The sequence below is a fragment of the Mus caroli genome, unplaced genomic scaffold, assembly GCF_978045245.1.
Source record: "Mus caroli unplaced genomic scaffold, Mus_caroli_1 scaffold_2, whole genome shotgun sequence".
NCBI classification, from domain to species: domain Eukaryota; kingdom Metazoa; phylum Chordata; class Mammalia; order Rodentia; family Muridae; genus Mus; species Mus caroli.
Window position 1 is genome coordinate 63,503,633 of NW_028227257.1, and position 21,300 is coordinate 63,524,932.

The 21,300-nt window shown below is 42.4% G+C and overlaps 1 protein-coding gene across 1 annotated transcript; it reads right to left on the minus strand.

Annotated features, from left to right (window-relative positions):
• Positions 1-1,474: 1,474 nt before the first annotated feature.
• On the minus strand, positions 1,475-15,270 carry Tmco5a (transmembrane and coiled-coil domains 5A). The gene is made up of 12 exons (XM_021156323.1): positions 15,198-15,270; positions 14,662-14,705; positions 13,596-13,745; positions 13,062-13,185; positions 11,522-11,572; positions 10,735-10,806; positions 7,678-7,734; positions 7,195-7,254; positions 6,677-6,741; positions 5,657-5,714; positions 3,788-3,828; positions 1,475-1,848 (listed from the first exon to the last, which is right to left on the minus strand). Exons 2-12 carry the CDS (start codon positions 14,694-14,696, stop codon positions 1,650-1,652), a joined length of 912 nt encoding a protein of 303 aa, XP_021011982.1. The 5' UTR covers positions 14,697-14,705; positions 15,198-15,270; the 3' UTR covers positions 1,475-1,649.
• Positions 15,271-21,300: the final 6,030 nt, after the last annotated feature.

The window sequence follows — 21,300 nt, forward strand, 5'->3', positions numbered from 1 at the left end:
ATTAATGACACAAGTCTTATCCCGATCTGTAGGAATTTCCAGTATCTCAGTCTAGGATCTTGAGGACTTATACATTTTGTTTGTGGGAAGGCAGACAGGGCTCCAGCTTTAGAGGGTTAATTGCTAGAGTTGGATGATTAAGGGGATGCCTGCCTTGCTTGTCAAGCATCCCTCTCCCTGCTTCTGGAAACACAGACTCCTTTTCTGTGGGAAACACACTGTATGCGATCTGGCTGTGCTGGTCCCTTGACTATTCCCTTCTCACCTCCCCCCCCCCCCGTGTGTGTGTGTGTGTGTGTGTGTGCGCGCGCGCACGCACGTGCGCACAGCGCACAGGCACTGGTGGAGGACAATGAAGGGAATCCAATGTCCTGCCTTATTAATTTCCTATTTCCTTCAGGCAGGGCCACTTCAAATCTGAAGCCTGCTCTTTTGGCTGAGCAGTTTGGCCAGTGAAGAGTTGCCTGTCTTTCTTCTTTAGTATTGGGCTTGCAGGCATGGCTGACATTTTTTGTTTTTTGTTTTTTTAACATGGGGCCCAGAGACTTGAACGCAGGTCCTTATTCTCTCACAGAAACATGCTCTTATCCACTGAGCCAATTCCCTGCTCCTCATCTCCCTTTTTACCTCTCCCATTCCCTACCAAGGAATTAGACACAAGCCTCAGGCTTGACCAATTGGAAAGTCTGTCCTGTTGGCCACAGGGACTGTAAGATAGGGTTAAGTGGTTTACATCAGATGGGCCAGTCTGTGATCTCTGGGCTCTGCTATTAGAGCTCTTGTCAAAGACTGTGTCATTCTGCTGAGATTGCTAATTGGGTAGTATGGGATTTATGGTGGTGACAGTCATCTTGAACTAAAAAGGGGGATGTCCAAGGAGAAAGAAATGGAAATGTAACCCTGATGACATTTTGAGGCTTCTTCCAGCCTATTATGATGTTATACTCATAAATCTTGGTTGATTATTATTATTATTAATTACTATTATTTTGGAGGGAAGATCTTCCTGTATTGCCTCTTCTAGCCTTGAGCTCATGATTTTTCTGCCTTGGTCTCCTGAGTATTTGATGTGACATGTATGTGACACTGTGGGCTAACCTGTTAATGGGCACACACACAGCAGGACAGTTGACACTACTTTCGATTTTCATATAAGTTCAGCTCTAAGGAGGCGGGGATCCTGTGCATTTCAGGGAGGCGGGGATCCTGTGCATTTCAGGGAGGCGGGGATCCTGTGCATTTCAGGGAGGCGGGGATCCTGTGCATTTCAGGGAGGCGGGGATCCTGTTCATTTCAGGGAGGCAGGGATCCTGTGCATTTCAGGGATCCCAGTCATTAGATTTTGGAGACTGATGGAACTCTCTGGTCAGTTCTAACTTTACAAAGTGTCTATAGAGTCCCAAAATTGATGAGGTTTGATCCCCACTGTGTACTGTTCACTGTACCCATCCATGCAGAGACTTATTGACAGAGTTCTTTACTGGGCAAGGTTAATCCTGGAAACGTGACATTGAGACAGATGGTCACTAAGTAGGCCAACCTTGAGGGAAAAGCTGAGGCACACTTCTCCCCTCCACAGATTTTGCCACTTGCCATTTGCAAGCCTGCATCCCTCCTGCCTTCCGCTGCCCTCAGATATGGCTTGGGGATCAGTGGGGTAACATGTCTTCTGTCTCAAGCGTGAGAGATGGAAAGAGGAAACATCTCAGCTTCCACAAGACGTCCCTGCTCAGTATCTTAGGCAGTGCGTTGACCAGGAGGTCGGGATTTATAAAACTTAAATGGAAGATCAGGTATCCCAGCAATCTGATGAAAAACAGCGTGGAGAACAAGAGGGAACGAAAAATACTGCAAGAGAAACCACAGAAATGATTAATCAGAGGTCAGAAGACTTGGAACAGAGCAGAATCTCAGGCTTGAGTTCCTCTGACGTCTTCACATTCCAGTCAGCCCGTAACTGATCCCGTCACTCAGTCATTCTTTCCACACACCCCTGTTTTATTTCCACTTCCCACTATGGAACTTCATTTATTCCCTTATTTATTTTTTGCCAATTATTTTCCAAAGTAGTTTGTTGTATCTACATATGGATTTCTGTAGGCCCATCTCCTCCAATAGCATCTTACCAGGTGCTTAAGATTCTGTCGGTCAAACAGTTATAAAACAAAAACTCATCTGGCCTCATTTCACATTTCCTTGGTAAATATTGAAGCTGAACATCTGTTCACAGGCTGGTTGGTCTCACATGTTTCCTTTCTCTTGCCCATTTACCTAATACATGGTTTGTGCTTGTTGATTTATAGGAACTCTTTATATATTGTGGATACAGATCCCTTTCTGTCGTGTGTAATGTTCTATACTCTTCCACCTTTATAATGGTCCCCTGGTTCTCAGGTATCAGAGAACAAGGTTTCTTAATTTTAGTAAGATCTTGTTTGTCAACCTTTTATTTGACTAGAATCAGTGCTGAAGTAAAGTGTGGCGCACAGGCCTGTAACTGCAGCACTTGGGAAGCTGAGGCAGGAGGGTCATGAGTAGGAGACCAACACAGTGAACCCTTGTCTCAAAAAGCTAAACAATAAAAGTAAGACTAGAAAGATACTCCTTTTTCTTTCTCTTCAAAGGCTGTACGTGCAAACTCGTTATTAGTTTCCCATACTGCATGCACTGGAATGTGGACAGGACGTAATACGAACAGGATGCAATGGCTACTTCTAAGGAAAGAAGGGTGGCAGAAATCAGAGTGAGTCCTACTAGGGTCCTACTGTTATGGATTAGAGGAACAGCCTGCAGGCTCCCGGAGCACCCTGCTCATTGTTTTGGGAGCCTCCCACGTATGGGAACGTGTAACGTTTCATGGATGTGGTATCAAAGGGCATTTTCCTTAACCAGAGTTTCCAGACATTTGGAATTGACTTTTAAGCACCAATACTTTTAACTGTCCTGATAGAACTCTTCCTACACCATATTTCAACCCACTCTAAATATTGTTTCTTTATGCCTCTGTGAGCAGGTTGTATGGGATATAATTTGACCTTTCCTTGCCTGTGCAGGGCCTTCATGAATACTAATTGTTCTTTGCTGACACAATGTTTCCCTCTGGACCAATACGTTCTCAGGTGTTCAAATCTTGGATCCCTGTTTGTTTAAAGAGTTAAAATAATTGTTCTGTGCTGGATACTGTTAGGGATTTCCTTCCACAGGTGTGCTCTGTGTTGTTATGCCTGCTGTCAGATGGTGTACACTTTCATCTAGGGGCACTGACCCCCTTTCCCCTTCCTGTTTGTCATTGCCACTGGGGGACTCTATGCATCAAGCTACTTCAAACTGGAAGAGAAAGGGAGGGAATGTGATGTGGCCACATCTTTTGTGGGAATCCAGGTTTCTGTTCCTCACAACTGCTGAGTGGCTGACCTCTGACACTGGAAAGTTGAGTTTGTCAGTTGCCTTTGGGTCAGAAGTCATGTCATTAGAACTGAGATATTCATCAGCGACACAGTCTGCTTCTGCTGCTGCTGTGTGTGAGTGGTTATTCTTATCTAGATTTTTTTTTTTTTTTGAGATAGGGTTTCTGTGTAGCTGTGGCTGTCCTGGATCTCTCTCTGGAGACTAGGCTGGCCTTGGACACAGAAATTGGCTTGCCTCTGCCTCCCAAGTGGTGGCATTAAAGTTGTGTGCCACCACTGCCCAGCCCATGCCTGGATTTTGCTTTCTGGCAGAATGGCTAAAGCTGACTCCGGGCTTCTTAGCTTTTCTGGAAGTTTACCAGAAAAATGATCTTGCTTACCTTTTACTGAACCTCAGTGCCCCTTTACTGATGAAACCATCCTAGAAGAAACACCAAGAGTAAATAAACAATCTCTGGAAGCTGCCAGATAAACACTAGTGAATCATTAGGTGAATGTTATGGTTATCCGAACCTTACAATTTCTCGACATATGTACAAACAGATGTAATTTTTAAAGATGAAAGTTGCTTTAATAAAGATTCATTTTATTTGTTCTTAAACTCGTTTGTGTCTCTGGGTGGATATGTATACATAGGTTTGGGTGCTCATGGAAGCCAAAGGAGGGTGTGAGATCCCGTAGAGCTGGAGTTCAAGATGGTTGTGAGTTCACTGACTTGGGCACTGAGAACTGAACTGGGTGCTGGGTCCTCTTGTAAGAGCAGCAAGCATCCAGACTTGGTTTATACACACACACACACACACACACACACACACACACACACACACACACACACACACTGATATAAACTAAGGTAGAGGAAGATAGTTATTAATAAGGCGATGATATAACTGGTAAGTGGCCTGCACACTGGCCCATAGTTCACACTCTTAGCTGTCTAACGCGCCCATTTACCTTCTCCTCTGCCAAGAGGAACCCAACAACCCACGGGAATCATACAGATGTGGCCTAAGCAAGAAGTTTCAGAAGGACTAAAATAATCTCAAAATGAGGCGTTCTGGATTTCTTTTTACTGTATCTCTTCCAAAATGTTCTCTTGTTTATTTTACTGCTGTTATAACGAACATCCTTGTGAAATTAAGAGCAAGAGAAGTTCTGACTACATTTTGAAGCCAACAGAACTAGAAATGCATTCCAAGGGTATGGCCTGAGGCAGCTGGAGAACATGGCAGGTGCTTAGAGCCCAGACAGCCTTTCTTGCATGAAGTCACTTGGATATCACTGGACAGTGGACCCTCATAGGTCTATGATAGGCTTTAGAAAGAAAATCTAGTTTTCCCAGGTTGTTGCTAAGTAGGAGCCCGTCGATGGGGCTCTTAGAATGCATGGTGGAACAGGCTAAGCTTGGTTCTAGAATGTCAGATCTAGCCCATTTCAGGAGTCTTACTTGCTGAGTGGCAAGTGTGATGCTGGGAACCAGAATGACTTATATAAAACATGTGAGCATGGTCTAACAGAAGCAAACATCTGGCTGATCCCAGGACCACAGTTAACATCTGGCATTTCCTCTTATGGAAAGAGATGAACTCTTGTTTCTGAGATTAAAAGAATCATTTATGTTGATGACATGACAAGTCTGGTGACGTCAGCCTCGGTTGCAGGCTAATATAGCCCAGTATGCCTGTTGCTATGAGACAACTAGAAGCCTGAAAGGACTGGTACCTTCTTTCTAAAGGTCCTGACACTTCAGACCTTTGCCTGTGATGACTTTGTGATGCTATCTATGGACAGACACTGAAGTGTGGCATAAAGGAGTATGGCTTTCTGTGCTTTACATTACAGAGCAACTCCAGCTACACGTGGACAGATACCTGGTGCCCCGTGTTATGGAAGATTCAACACTGTGTTGGGAAGAACAGAAAAGCATCTTGTGACTACAGGGGAGAACAGGCATGTGCTATATTTGCCCCTTTATAGTATGCTGCATCAAATAGTGCTCCTTCCGGTTTTCATTTGGAATTCTCTCAGGTCTTAGGTTAGCTTTTGAGAATCTGTCAGTTGTATGGGAGAAAGTTGGAGAGATAACTGTTCCTTTGCTATTTTGGGGATGCTGGTGGTGGTATAGAATGCTTCAGAATCAGGGTTGGAAATGTTTGGAAAGCTCAGTGAGCAAAACAGGCATCCACTTAGAGTCCCTGGAAACTCCCTTGGTGTGTGAAGGCATGGAGTGGAAGGGATAGAACTCTTACCATCTTATTTAGGTTCGTACTCCTTTCTCTCTCAGAATCCATGCTTAAGACTTTTGATCTAGGAGGAAGAGAAACCACAAAAGAGGTTGGACAAAGTATTCAACTCTTCATAATGTATAAGATGATCATTTAAAAGCTGCATTATCCAACAGCATGACTATTATGTACAGCTGTTTAAATATAGTTAAAACAGAAACTCAGCTTCTTGGCTACATTATCCATCTTCCAGGAACTCAGAAGTCAGTCACCTGCATATAGTGCCCTTCTACTGGATGACACAAAATGTTCTACTAGACAACACTATTCTAGAACCTTGGCTTAACAGTGAAGTCCTAATGTAAAGTCCAGCAAGCATCTAAGGAGACCTGAGAGCGTCCTTCAATATCAAGGAATTCCTTGTCTTAAGACCTGGCTTCTACATTGCCATTTCTGAGTGGCCTACTTAGAAGATTATGCAGCTTTGGCCTCTTATTGTTGAGCCAAAGTCCTTCTATATATTTAATAAACAGAAAGACATATTCAGTAAGACTAGCTCATAAGGAAGGGGAAGTGATGGAGGTGTGGCTCTTCGTTTCGGATCTGTACCATTTCCAACGAGAAGGAGAACACATCTGTTTCCAAGGGTCTCATCATTTTACGTTTTTAATGTTCATAGGTCAGTAGAGTTCATAGTTCTCAAATATCTCCATGGTGAATTTCATGCCTATATTATGGTTGAGATGTCACATATTTAGGAGAAGTGAGGATGGGGACAGTTATAGGTCATCCTGTGAACAGTAAGGAACGCTCCACTTACCAAGGATTTCAGACAGCACCACTTTTTAAAATTCATGTCTATGCTATTATAATGTAGCCATGTGCTAAAGCTACGAAGGAAGATGTGTTTCTATAGTCTTTTAGGACTCTGATTCTAATCAGATAACAAAAGGAGAGGCTCATTCAGCTCCAGAGGGGACCTTGGCAGAGTTCGTGCTGATTCAGCCAAGAAGGGGTTAACCACCAAACAGGATGGATGCTCACACTTCTCTCTCAAGGTATCCAGTTTCTAGTTCTTCTTCTATCCTCTTCAAAGCTTCCTGGTACTTCTTTAAAGAAAACCAAATGGAGCCTTAGTTACTGTTTGGATACTTTATGATAGGATGTTTTTAAACACATGCAAACACTTTCCACGAGACCGTAGAACGAATACTTGGTATTTCCATGACTACATCCTTTCAAACCAGCACCTTGTCTCTCTTACTCCTCAGTAGGAATCATTTCCCAAGAGTAACTGCTCAGACACACAGATGTGCTCAGACATACAGACATGCTCATTATTAATTTTAGGACAGTGGTACCTAGATAGTAGATCAGCAGTTACAAAGGCTCAGTGGATACTAGGGTGATATGGGCTGGGGACTGATGACCATACAGTCTTGCTCTAGTACCATTTTGAGATAGTTTTTTTTTTTTCTAGGTAGGGTCCTTTGACCAACCTTGGCTCATTTCATCCTGCCCCTTAACAATCCCTCTGCTGTCCCTTGCCAGAGAAGCTGTACCTTTATGCAGAGAGCTTGATCTTCACAGAGCTGAGACACAAACACATAGTCTTCCATTATCTGGGAAACCAAAGTTGAGTCTTAAAGCATTCCCAGTTTATTGCTGTGAAGCAGAAGTCTGTATGTTCCACCCCTGTTCCCAGAACCACTGTGTAACCGTTTGCTGTATGTATACATGCATTTCAGTTTTGAGAACAAATGAATTATATATCATGTAGTCTACATAGGAATTACTTAGGGGAATTTGGAAAAGGATCAGAGACCAGCATGTGTTAGACACAGATGTTAGGATGTGTCCTGTAAAATGTTCAGCAGAAAAAAAAATCTAAGGATTGTGTTTGTTGTCTTCTTTTTGGTCTTTAAACCACCAGTTAGCCCCAGGATGGTCCTGAGTCTGGAACATGATTGTACGTCAGACTTCTTAGGGATATATTAGGTTGATGGAAGTCTGTTTCCCCTTGTCGGGAAGGACAAAGTTCGCACCTTGCCGAGCTCCTTCTCCTGGTCTGCACAGGAAGACTCCAACTGTTGTAATTTAACCTGTTGAAAGGAAAAGATCAAAACCCCAGCAGAGGAAAGTGCACATGACAGGCACATCATCTCAGTGCTTAGCTGGTAGCTCTTGGTACATCAGCTCAGAGTCGACCAGGGCCTTACAGCATCTAGAGCTTCACAGCTGAACAGACTTCTCTATGTCAAGCCTTGGTCTATTACATTTGCCCTTGAATTATATAGTTCTTAAGCTATTTTTCTAGAAAATTACAGCCTTAAAGAACTTGGCTTTTTCTTTTTCCTTCCTCCTCCTGCCCTACAACAGAGTTTTTCTGCCTGCCCTAGAACTCGATCTGTAGTTAGTTTGTAGTTAGTAGTAACTTTTGCTCAGAATTCTATCCCTCAGTATATTTTTTCTTTCCTATTTTTATATCTTTAACTATTTGGAGGAACACTATTTTATATTGGCCACTATACTGAACACACAAACACACACACACACACACACACACACACACACACCCATTGAAAGCAAGGACTGATGAGTCCTTTGTCTTCATTAGGAGATTTCATTGTACTTGGGGACATAACAAAAAGCCAATACAGTGATGGTCTGTGCAAAACCAGCAATCAAACAGAATGTGTTGGAGGCCTGAGAGTCTGAAGTGAGAGGCAGTGGGAAAGGCCTCTGTGATGAGATGATACTTGAGTGGAGACCTAAATAATAAATAGTAGCCTGTTAGATATCTGGAAGAAAGATGTTTTGTGGGGAAGTTATTGCCAAGGCCAAGGTCAGCAAGTAGGACACATTTGTTGACCATGAACAGTCAATGAGTATGGCCAGTAGAATAGATAGGAAAGGCAGATAGGGCATAGGTTATAGGCCCTTGTAGTTTCTAGAAGGATTGGCAGAGGTTATAGGATTTTGTGGCTTCTAAAAGGTGTTGTAGAACACCGTAGATCAGATACTCTCAACCTGTGGGTCACGACCCCTTTGGGGGCATTGAACGACCCTATCACAGGGGTCACCTAAGACCATCAGATATTTACATTTTGATTCTTAACAGTAGCAAAATTATAGCTGTGAAGTTCTAATGGAAATAGTTTAATGGTTGAGGGTCATCACAACATGCCATATTAAAGGTTCGCAGCATCAGGAAGGTTGAGAACCACTGCCGTATTTCTAGAAGGATTTGTCTAGGTTCTATTACAAGACCTTGGAGCTAATAGACGAACTTTGGATCTCCGTTCTAATTGCAGTGTGAACCCAGGGGAGGGCTTGAAGTGTAAAGACAAAGTCTCATTTGTGGTCTGAAAGGACAGTATTCTCCTGGTAGAGAAAATGGATGGTGTATGGTTTAGGAGTGAAATTAAGAGGCAAGGAGAACTGTTTTACTGAGGTGATTTGAGTTGTTATGGTGGCTTTCAGAAGCAGGGCGTATCAGGGTAACAGATGGAGAGGAGGGGTTGCATTTGGGGATGTATGTTGGAGGCAGAGCAGAAATACCACACTTCTCTATTCAGCTCTGTTCTTCCTCCCCTGTCTGGATGCCGTGACTTGACATCTGCACTCTGCACAGTGAGTTCTCCCTTCAATTAATGACATCAAGGCTAGTCATCCAGATGTTCTAAGAGCTATTCTCTCAGGCCAATGGTGTGAGTCATCAGCCTTGGGAGCAGAGATATCTTTTTAAGTGGCTGGCCTGATTACTAACATGCCAGAGGAAGAGAAGCAAGAGAGATGCTGTGTGTCATACGGTAATCACACTGGAACGCCACAAAGCAGATGGTTCACAGGGCTAATAACATTCTACAACAAAGTGTGGTGGCACCACAAAGGCTGAGATGCTGACAGCCACACACAGTAACACTACAGCCACCACTGTGTTCTTACTGATTATGGATGGGTTGCCCATAGCAAAACCTGTTCTGCAAAAGATGGGACCTTGGGAGAAAACTGGTTGCCTGACTGCTTAAAGGCCTTTATAACCCCTTCTGGTCTTATCTCCAACTTCTTTCTGATGCAGCCTCAGACCCATCATTCCATTCTTTCCAGATGTTCAGTACTGGAGCAAAGTTTGTTTGCTGGCTTTGGACTGCCTGTGTATGTGGACCGCAGTGCCAAGCTGGCCAGCAAAAGTTGGGACAAGAATTCCATATACTTCCATTCTCTGTCTCCATTTCTTCACTGAATTTTTGAATGTATAGGGAAGTTAGATTAGAACAAAGAATTAATTACGGAGAAAATGTCAAGGGAGAATTTTATCTGCTTTCTCAGTGCCAAAAAATCGTGTTTAACTTTTGCACTTTTGATTAGATACATTGTAGTTGGATTTTGATCTTTGGATCTGGAACATAATTAGAGAAATGCTACACATTTATAGTATGCTTAGGAAATATGAACCCTTAAATAGTTTAGGGACTAAGTGAATAAATACTTTTTTGATTGAAATCAATAAGTATAACTTATTTGACATAGAGGTCCTAGGTCTGCCTTTATTAAATTTATATGTAACTTCAGCCAGATTTTTAAGTAACAACTTCAAAATTTTTAGATAACTCTGTGAGCATAGAGATAACCCAAAGAGGAAAGAAGAGGAAACATTTCATACACATAATCTCATTTGTTCCCTAACCTATACTGTGAGAGCATGATGAAATAGCCTAACTACACACACCAGACCGAATGCTAGAACCAGGGTTTAAACGAGGGGACTCAGCTCCCCAAGAATTTGTACTCATGGGTGCCCTGTCCTTTCCAATAGAAAGAAGGATAAAATCTGCTGCAGAGGGAAATTCTTGAATAAAGGCAGAGGGGAGAGAGAGAGAGAGAGAGAGAGAGAGAGAGAGAGAGAGAGAGAGAGAGAGAGAGAGAGAGAGAGAGAGAGAGACAGAGAGACAGAGAGAGCGCCACAGTGTCTCTCGCTATGTCAAGTCTGATACAGGCCAATGGCTAAAGAATGTTCAGCTCCCCCGATGACTGTGTTCAGCCTGACAGCTGTTCCCTAGACATGCAATCCAACCCCCTCTCAACGCCTTAGTGCTTACCTTGGACTCTTCTGGGGTTGTTTCTAGATCACCTTGTTCACACCTGATTACCTTTTGTGATTTTCTTGTAAGCTCCAGTTTCAAATAAAAAAAAAAAACACAGTTAAAATACAAACATAAACAAAGTAATGATAATGATGTTTAATAATAATAACGATAATAATAATAATATCAGAGAGAAAAAGTATCTTCTGGTGTGTATGGGTTGAGTCTTGGCTATGCAAAAGCTTTCAGGAGAGAGCCTTTGGGAGATGGGAAATACTTGGTGTCCTATGGAACCTTCTGCGTCCTATTGGTGTCTTCTTACTAGCCGTGTGACAGAGTCGTGGTTAGTGAGCTCTCCTATCAAAACCCCAACTCAACCGGGGCTACTCAGGGTTGCAGGGTGGGTCAGAGTGGATATCAGTGTTAAGTTCTATGCAATGTGAAGGGGCTGGTCAAGAAAATCCTTGGAGATTAAGGGTAGTGGTGGGTGTGGTATGATGGTACAATGAACTTCCTGTAAAGGTTCTGGCTAAGCACTTCAACAGAGTGTCTACTGGAGTCAGTTTCCTTGTGATAGGATGGAGAACTAGTGAGATCATTAAACAGCCTCCCCTCCCCACTCCTTCCGCTCCACACTTGCAGAGAATGTTCATGGAGTTTTGACACAAGCCTTAGCCTCAGGGGTGTGTGTCAGAGAGCGGGATCCATGCCAAACTGAGGCCTCTTTGACACCTGTGTCCACTTTCTTTCTCTTGCCATTTTGGAAATGAGGATGCTGTGGAAATACAGAGCCTTGTCCTACCTTTCTCTGAAGTTCTGAAATACTGTGGACCAGAGTCTCATTCTTCCTCTCCTGGACAGAGAGAGAGAGAGAGAGAGAGAGAGAGAGAGAGAGAGAGAGAGAGAGAGAGAGAGAGAAAATCAGAGTATAGATTTAAATCAAGAGAACATCATTTGCTTTTATTCAGTTGGTATGCCTGTTTCATAAAGGCCTTTTCTTGCAGAAGTTAGAACTTATTTGTACAATGTAAATTGATCTTGAAATCAAAGCAGCATATAAGGGATATAAACACTTCCAGTACTAAATATTTCCCACGAAACTCTGCCCTTCCCAACTCCCTTCCATGCATGGTCATAGTCTTTGTATGCAAAAAGATCAGCTTAAAAGTCTCCTCTCGAAGACTAGGTTTCATGGTACCAGAAGACATTATGGAAGCTTCCAAATGAGAGAGGCAGCCAACAATCCTACCTTGAATCACAACTTGCTACTTTGAATCACAAAAGCAATCAGTATGGCATGATAACCCTGAGGGTGTAGTAGTGGCATTCAAACCTTGGTGGTAACCAACAGCTTCTAATTGGACTTAAGGCCTGCTCAACAAGAGGGAAATAATGCCAGGTGTTAAAACCTACTCAACCACCCAGGGATAGTGAAGGGGTGAAACCTACAAACATTATCTACACACTAACTACTGCTTGTCTTTATATCTACAGACAAATGTAGTCCTCACCCCTTATCAAGAAAATGTCTCTTGGCAACAGACAGAGGCCATTACAGAAAACTACAACTGACTGAAGTGCAGAAATTTGAGCCTAGTTCCATCTGCTGAATCTTCAGTACAACTCCTACTCTGAAGGCTCAGGGATCTTGCTGGAGAGGAGGAGGAAAAATTGTAATAGCCAGAGGAACAGGGAATCTTCTGTGAGATTGTGTCTCCTAGAAATGTCAGCAGCTATATCCATAAAGTTTCATCAACATGGATACCCAAACATGACTTGAACAAGGATGCCCCCAATAGACAACGCTCATGTCAATGAGGACCTCAACCCTATACAATAGTATACACAACTAAGAAATAATTAGAGTGAGAGAAATAGTCTCACCCAAGAAAGAACACACAAATGAGTCATCTGATATCCAACTGTCATCCCTGAAAACACCCATGCAAGTAACACTATAGACTGAGGAAGTTAAATTTATGTATTTAGGGATATGTATATGTGTATATGTATATGTATACATGAATGTGGCAACAATTGATGCAAAAAGAAGTCACGAATTTGAAAGAGAGCAGAGTGGGTACATGGAGGATTTGAATGGAGGAAAGGGGAGAGGGAAATGATGTCATTATAATCTCCAAAATATTTTTAAAAGAATAAAATATGTTAGCTATATGTTTAGGTTGATTTTTATATTGAAATGCTATTTCAGCTATGTTGGGTTAAATTAAATATGTTATCAGATTAAGATTAAAGAGAGACTAGCTTAGTTGCAGGGGGTTGTGCTCTATGGGGAGGCCATGATGAAAGCCACGGAGTCGCTTCCTTAGCTGTGTGCTTACCAATCTGGCTGTTTCTTCCTCCAGCTCCTGCAGAGCTTGTTCTCTTTCCATCACAGTAAAGTTTTCCTTCTCCCACTCCTCGTCTTCTGCAGGGTCCCCAGTCTGGGTGATCTCATGTTCTAGCCTGGATGATGCAAGTACAATCCATAAGGATCCACAATGGACTGCTTCAGAAGTGGTAAAACTCAGGTGTTTGGTGTAAGAGCGCTTTCAGGACTTCATGTGCATCTTGAGCTGGCAACCCTCCCTTCCCAGACCCATAGAATCAGGTTTATTTGTTAGCTATATAAAGAATGATCTGCTTATTCCCTGTCAAACACTGCAGTGGTTAACTCAAGGTGAGTTCTGCCTGGACTTTAAAGTAAATATATTTTCAAACTTGCTGTTTTTGAGGGTCCTTCCCTCGGAGAAATGTCAGAGTGCTATATGTGGCAGAGTTTGGTAGAACAAGGAGGTAAGTTGAGGTTTTATTTCTTTCTGTCCAACTCCACATATTTCTGGCTGGGAGCTTCCATCATGAACCTTAACACTCACCTCTGGATTTCATTTTCTTTTTCTTGTATCTCGAGAAGCAGCTCCTGGTTGGCTTCATCTATTCTCTGCATATCCCTTTCGAGGTCCATGTTCAAGCTGATAATGTTCTTCTTTGATTGGGCCAATCTCAAGATTTCCATTTTTTCTGACCTGTAGGCTCAGCCCCACAAATGAACAAGGGCTGGTTATCTCAAGAGCAAAAACCTCTCTGAGCCAAGAGCCAAGTGGGCTTTCTAGAGGAGAGGTAGCTCATCCCCTCCGCTCTTCCTGGGAGCACACTTTTCCATTTCCATTTCTTGGAAAACTCATACATCTTAATCATACTCTACAATGTGATTCTCAACCCATCAAGGGACATCTCCAGATAACGATGCCTCTACAGTCTGATTTCAAGAGAATCTTTACTTCCTTAAATAGCCGTGTACTGGAGAGAGCTGTTTCCCATGGCAACCTTTTCCTAAATTGTTCTCAAAACATGCTTATGCAATACACTTTTATTGACTATTTTTATCTAGGCACCTGCTCCATCACTTCTGAGTTAGTCTGGCTTTATTCAGAGACAGAAGCTTCTACTCCCATAATAGGGCTTCAATCTTTCCCTCTTCCACTTCTATTTGACTTTCTGATTATGATGGTTGAGATTCCCATAGGAGGGCCATTTCAGTGAGTACATCTTATATTTCAGGAACATCATTCAAGAGTACAAACATCAGTTTTGAAAAAAAAATGTGAACGAGATGATAACTTTAGGAGGAGCACCTAAGTCAAGGGAGGCTCGCACTAAACTTTTTCTAACATGTAAAAGAATTCATTGTCTTTGGAGTTAACTGGGAATAGGGTAGCATGACCCAGGGATTGTGTTTCGGGCAGCATCAAAGTCCTGTCTTGGCAGAGCTAGCTTGTATGGGAGAATTTACAGTATTTACCACTTCCTGTAGAAGTGGAGTGCTTTGGAAATGGAAGGAAGGAGGAAGAAGTGACTGGAAGATGAGGGAAGGTCTGAGCATCAGGCCTGCTTCCCTTCTTGGTACCTAGACTGCAGCCTGTCATAGTCGCCGCTACTTACTCATAGTCCAGCTGATTTTCCTTCTGTTCTTCCATCGGAGGCCCCTGAAATGTCAGCAGAGATGTGGTTATGAACAGGGGCAATGGATCCATTAATCTCCCAAATAGAAAGTAAATGAACTGGTTTTCTCCCTTCATAGCCCCGGGATGGTCATGACAAAGACTCCAGCTCTTTCTGTTCATCTGACTCTGCATCAGGAAGGGATCTGCTGGAAAAAAGGCCAGCAGTTGTCTTGCAAGCAAATGCACCTAGAGGCTGTTTGCCATACTAACACAATTTGGAAATCTGAACAAAACACTAGAAAGAAACAGAGGTGATCAATTTTTCTTAAGTCTCCTTTCTTCATGACCGCTGCTTTCTTAAAGGTCTCAGGGCACAGATTGCACGTCATTGCCCTGGAAAGCCTGGATGTTCCCCAGTCCCCAGCCACTGCCAGCTTGGTAGGAAGTGTGTTAATATTAATCAGGGATCAGAAAACCAAGTAGAAAAAGACTCTGTGGCCCTCTCTGCCCTAGAGCCTCCTCTACAAACTCTACCTCCCTTCTACTGATGTGCTTTGGCTTTCTGATCCTGCCCTAATCAGGAGCTTCTTCCTAAGACTCTCATCTCTTCCCACTGGAACCATCCAATAGAATCTCACAACCTTCCATAGGGTTATGACTCCACAACTGCCCCAGGATGGGCAGGCAGCATGTCACAGTGGTGCCACTGGCAACTGGTTCCTGTTATCTTTCCAGTGTTAGAACTTCTGTGGGTGTGTGGACTTTATGGTTAAGTCTGCCCTAAGCATGGACATGCTTCAGGGAGTCTGGTTTCTAGGCAGTATAAAGCAACAGTATTCCTTATTATGCCTGTGGCAAACAGCGCTTCCTTTTGCCCAAGTGGGATGAAGATGGGGAATTTGGTTTTGTGGCCACAGTGATGCCACCATGTGCCCAACTAACAACCCATTTATCCCATGGGAATTGGGAAGTAAAAGTTACCAGTGTCTTCAAGAGGGAGGAGCAGGGCAACCCAAAACACGTATCCTTGTGAGGTGTGTGTGTGTGTGTGTGTGTGTGTGTGTGTGTAGGTTGATTTTATTTCATCCAAAGAAAGTAGAATGCAAACATAGGAGCCAGGAAGGACTTTGCAGTTTTAAATCGGATGGTACAGATAGAGCCACGGAGCTTCCTCGTGTTCGAAAGTAGCGTGCCAATCTGTGAAGAAGCTTCATTCATGGACACGAGAACCTGTGCTGGGTAAATGCAGAGACCAGCAGGTAGAGCAATACCATGAAGATCCAGCTTTGCCTACAGAGGCTTATGGGCACATCCTTGTTATGGTCTGAGTTTCAGAGACTAAGAACCATCCACCAACGACTAAGAAATTACGAGAGATTTTTGATATTGACAGTAATTCCTGTGATTATCTCGAATTAGCTCCATTATGTCTCCTTTAACGGAAAGGCATTCACATAAAACAAATAATATGCGTTCTTTATACCTGAGCACACGTATATGTCAGGGAATTCTCCACAGCTGCTAACTTATGTATGTGAGTCACAGAAACCTGTCAACTTTCGGGCCTCTCCTCAGGACCACAGTGAGGTGATTTGTGAGCCAGACCGACTTCTTAACATACTGAAGTTTCTAGCAAACTATTCGTAAAATTAACCACCTCTGATGACCCCCATTACCATCTCCTGAAAGAAGGCATTTCATTGCTTTATGAAGCTGTACACAGAAGAGTAATTAAGTAACAATTCAGGCCAATGGCTTCTCCCAGGAATTGATGGTCGGGGGAGTTCATTAACCCCAGCTGGTTATAGCTTCACCAGGAAATGCCCTGGACCAAGGTTATTGCAGCCCTTAATGGATTGGATAGGGACTTTAACTGGGATTAAAATAAAGCCGAGTCTCCTTCCAGGGGAGCCTTTCTCCTTGAGGGGCTACCGAAGCAAGCTGGGTGAGTGGCAGAACCTCCAGCTTGGGGCCCTGCAGGGATGAAGACAGCAGATTGCTACCAGTGAGAATCATTAAATCAAGGTGGAAACAGGGCCTTGGGGGCAGGTTAAGGTTTTTGATACAAGCCTCTTCCTGCAGACCACAGATGGCTTGATTAACACCCGGTGCAGCGTTCTGAGCAGCTGTTCTCCGCGGTAAAGTTTCTATGCCCGCCCTCTCTGGGGGAAGAGTGGCTGAGATCCATTCCTTGTCTCACTCCCTGCTGTCAGAAGTGTCTCTGCCTTTGTGTGCAACTCTGTTGGGAAACTCTTGCCCCATTCTAGGCTGGAGCCCCTGCTGGAGCTGCTGGGCCTGTGCCCATCTGCTGTGGGGACTGGCCAGGTAGGTGCCCCTGAGCCCTTGGTGGAAGGTGCTGGGGCTCCTCTAGCTGCGTGGCGTGGGTGGAGTGGGTGGGAAGTGGAAAGCTATCTTCTCTGGTCACCTTTGTCCTCTCATTGAAGGTTGCTAAATGTATATTGGACGTCTTCATAAGGAAGTCTGGTTTTGAGGCCCATAGATGAGTGAGGGTCTAGGACATCATTTTAGAAAATTGTTCCTCAAACACACTGTATCCCCAATGTACTTCTGCATTTGTAGTTACTGTTATTGTGTAAAATTTAGGTTCATTTATAAAATCTCTCTGAATTTCCCTTCAGAACACATTTCTAGAATTCACGAAAGCATCAATTTGAGCTACTGAAAGAGACAGAGATAGAAATAGATTATACATATACATACATATATACACCCCTACACTGTATCTATCTATCTATCATCTATCTATCTATGTAGGAGATAATGCTGCCATTTGACCCAGCTTGACTTTCCCTTTTTAACCATGTGCAAGTCAAAATTCAGATGTAATACAGCTTAACATCCAATAAGTTGAGTTTGAACTGACAAAAGGACATATGTAAGTCTTTCAAAAGGAAATTTATTGAATCACTGATATTATAATAGTAAATAACTAAAAGAATTTATCATGGATTTTATCTCATAACAATAACTGTTGCTTTAAATGTGTTATTTATTCTTCAAGAATATCATAAATCTGTTTTAAAACTATTATTTTAAATTATTCATGTGTCTGGGTATTTTGACTGCAGGTATGTCTGGGTACCATGTGTGTGCCTGGTGAGTATGGAGGTCAGAATAGTCAGATGCCCTGGAAATGTAGTTACAGTTGGTTGTGAGCTGCCCTTGGGTGCTGGGAATCAAATGTAGGCCTTCTACAAGACCAACATGTGCTTTTAACCTTGGGGCATCCAAGGATAAAATAATTGTCTCAGATAATTTATTTTGATCAAGTCCTTTGCGTAATCCCTTCCAGATCTAGCCTCATATCTCCAACTTTGTGTCTTAAAAAAAAAAAGCTCACAAACTCCTAGATGTAGGGCCATCAAGTGAGCTGTGCTCAACATACCAGATGCAAAGTCCTACAGAAAACTGGTTCTCCCTTCCTCAGAAACCATCCACTGTACATAGCACCCGAGTCTCAGGTAGGGTCTCCTCACTGTGCTGGAATGGTGACCATCTTGACCTTGGTGCAGGCAGCTGTAGACTGTATTAATTCAATAGTCAGTGGTCCCGTCACATGCAGAAGATGGCTTTGATCTGGTTATCCCTGACCTCTGTTGTTTTGTAAAAAGATGTATTTATCTATTTTTATTTTATGTGTATGTCTCTGAGCCGTGGGGAGGAGATATGTGTGTGTGTGTGTGTGATGCAGATATCCTATTTGTGCCTGACCACTTCACTGACACTTATTCTCTGCAGTTTGACCATGGCTCTCTCACCAAAAGCAGTTCATTCTGAAGTACTGAAGTTAGAACTTCAACATAATCATTTGGAAGGATATAACTCCACCCACAATCGAGCCTAAACACTTTTGTACCCTCCATGACCATACACCCAGTCACCTGAGGGATGCTTACTTGTGGCAGAACCTGTGAGTGTTCTTGTCTCCCCTCCCCTCTCATAGAATCATGCCAGTGAGGGCTCTGGATGTAGTACAAAGGGGAACAAATGCTTAGTCCGTATGAGACTCCTGGGCTCAGTTCTCGATATACATATACCCTTCCTTCAAGAAGTACATTTATATAATCATTGTTTTCCCCCCTCAGTATAATAAGATGACAACATAACTATTTCAAGTTTTGAATATATATATATATAATTAAATTATGAAGAAAACAAAAACAAGAACAACTGTTTCATTGAAACTAGAAAAAAGCTTTTAAAGTCTTCAACATGTATGATACTCTCAATATTCTTTTAGTTGATTTTTCTGCAAATCAAAACATGAGGAAGAGGAAAGAGAATTTCTTTAACCATAACAAGAACAAGGGCATTTCCACAGTTGCCATGCAGGTCTGATATTCTGCACGCCATTCAGTGCACCCTTCGTATTGGCGGTGCATTTTTATTTTATTTCAATGTGATAATTTCTTCTGAGATAACTCCATGCATGGTAGACACTTTAGCCAAACTTTGCTTTATTTATTTTCATGTGTAAATAAGCATGTGGTGTATGCATATGCTTATTTAAATGTATGTGGTGCTTGCATATTTGAGTGCACATACACCTCTGTGTGTGTACACATGAGATTTGAGGGTGACATCTAGAGTCTTTCCCCATTGCTCTCCACTTTGTTCATGGAGGCAGGGTTTCTTAGTTAACCCCAGTCCTCACAGCTGGGATTTCCCATGAGCCTCCTCAGAGCTCTAGAATTACAGGTGAGCTGCCCCTCCCACCCAGCATTAGCTTGGATGCTAGGACCTGAACTCAGGTCCTCACATTTGTGTATCAATAGCTTGGCTATTTCCTCAGCCACTTTACTTATTTTATGTTCATGTCTATAGCTTTGCTTTCCATATTGACAGTTGAGTGTGATCATTATTAATTGTGAATCTCCTAAACAGGGTGAATTAGAGTCTCTGCATGTGAACTCATAAAGTTCACAAAACTCCTATGTGACTTCATGTTATTTTCCAAGTCTTCTAGCTCTGTTTTCTGTTACTGATGAAAACACAATTGTTTAATTTTTTTTTTTTACTAATTCCATTGGCTAGAGAACCTTTCTAAACATTGAGAGTTTGAGTATCTCTTGTTTAATTAAAGTAATATGTTTATACTCTTAAGTGATTCATTGCTAGTTGAGGCTACATATTTCATCTTTATTCATTTAGCTAATGAAAGATGATGAATACATCATATTTCTGATCCAGGAAATGGGTTGACCCAAGATAAATACAGAACTAAGCTTTGCAAGGGAGACAAATGTGGATTATACTCTACTCTGTGGTGTAGTAGGTTTGCTGGTGGGGGTAGGTAGGCAGTGCTTTGAGTTTCAGATGAACAGCCTGTAATTTTGGTGATTTAAGTGAGCTTTGGTAGGGCAAGGACTTCCTGTTGACTGGAATCCTAATGTAGAGAACTCTACCAAATAATGGAAGGCTATTATATAAGCAGAGATAAACAGTGACTTTGAAGGCACAATAAGTCCAGCGAGGGCAAAATTCACTGTCATTTTATATAGAACATTAGCAGTTGTGTTACAAGAAAAGTAATGGTTCAACATGATTTTAAATGGGGTGTAGGAATAAAATTATTAATTTAAAGATTTAAAATTATTTTTAATTTAAAAAGCTGTACTGTGTGTGTATGTGCTTTGTTTGTATGTGTGCATGTATGCCACAGGCATGCCTTGTTTTCTCCAAGGCCAGAAGAAATTAAAACCCCTGACACTGAAGTTACAGATAGTAGGTGATGGGAATCAAACCCAGGATCTCTGGAATATTATATACTCTTACACTCTTATAAAGGAAAACATTTTCAGAGGTTTTGTCCATTATTGTCATGGTGGGAAGCATGGAAGACACGCAGGCAGACACGGTGCTGGAGAGGTAGCTGAGAATTCTACATCTGATCTGCAGGCAGAAGGAGTGGGGTGGGCATGGGGCGTGGCTTGAACATTTGAAACTCCAAAGCCCACCACAGCAGCATACTTTTCCAATAAGGCCACACCTATTCTACTAAGGCCATCCCTCTTAATATTCACCAGCCCCTGGTGACCAAGCATTCAAATGTATGAGCCTTTGGGGACCGTTCTTATTCAAACCACCACAACCACCAAACCGTTAACTTTAAAATGAATTTTAATAGTTGTGATGGAGCTGTGGTTCCATGGTTAATGCTCTTGCAGAGGAACAGGGTTGGGTTCCCAGCATCCAGGTTAGTGGTTCACCACTGTCTGCAAGTCCAGTTCTAGGGGATCTGACACCTTCTTTTGTTCTCCACAAGGATCTGCATTTATGGGCACATATATAACCCCCTGCAGAAATATATGCATATACATAATTAGACAATAGTAATAGTTAAATAAATAGTAAAACTACAAGTACTATGTTAAAATATAAAGATATTGCTTAGGACAATTTTTTTCCTTTCTTTTTTTTTATTAGATATTTTCTTTATTTACATTTCAAATGTTATTTCCTTTCCTAGTTTCCCCTCTGAAAATCCCCTATCGTCTCCCCCTCCCTCTGCTCCCCAATCCACCCACTCCTGCTTCCTGGCCCAGGCATTCCCCTACACTGGGGCATAGAACCTTCATGGGACCAAGGACCTCTCCTCTTATTGATGACCGACTAG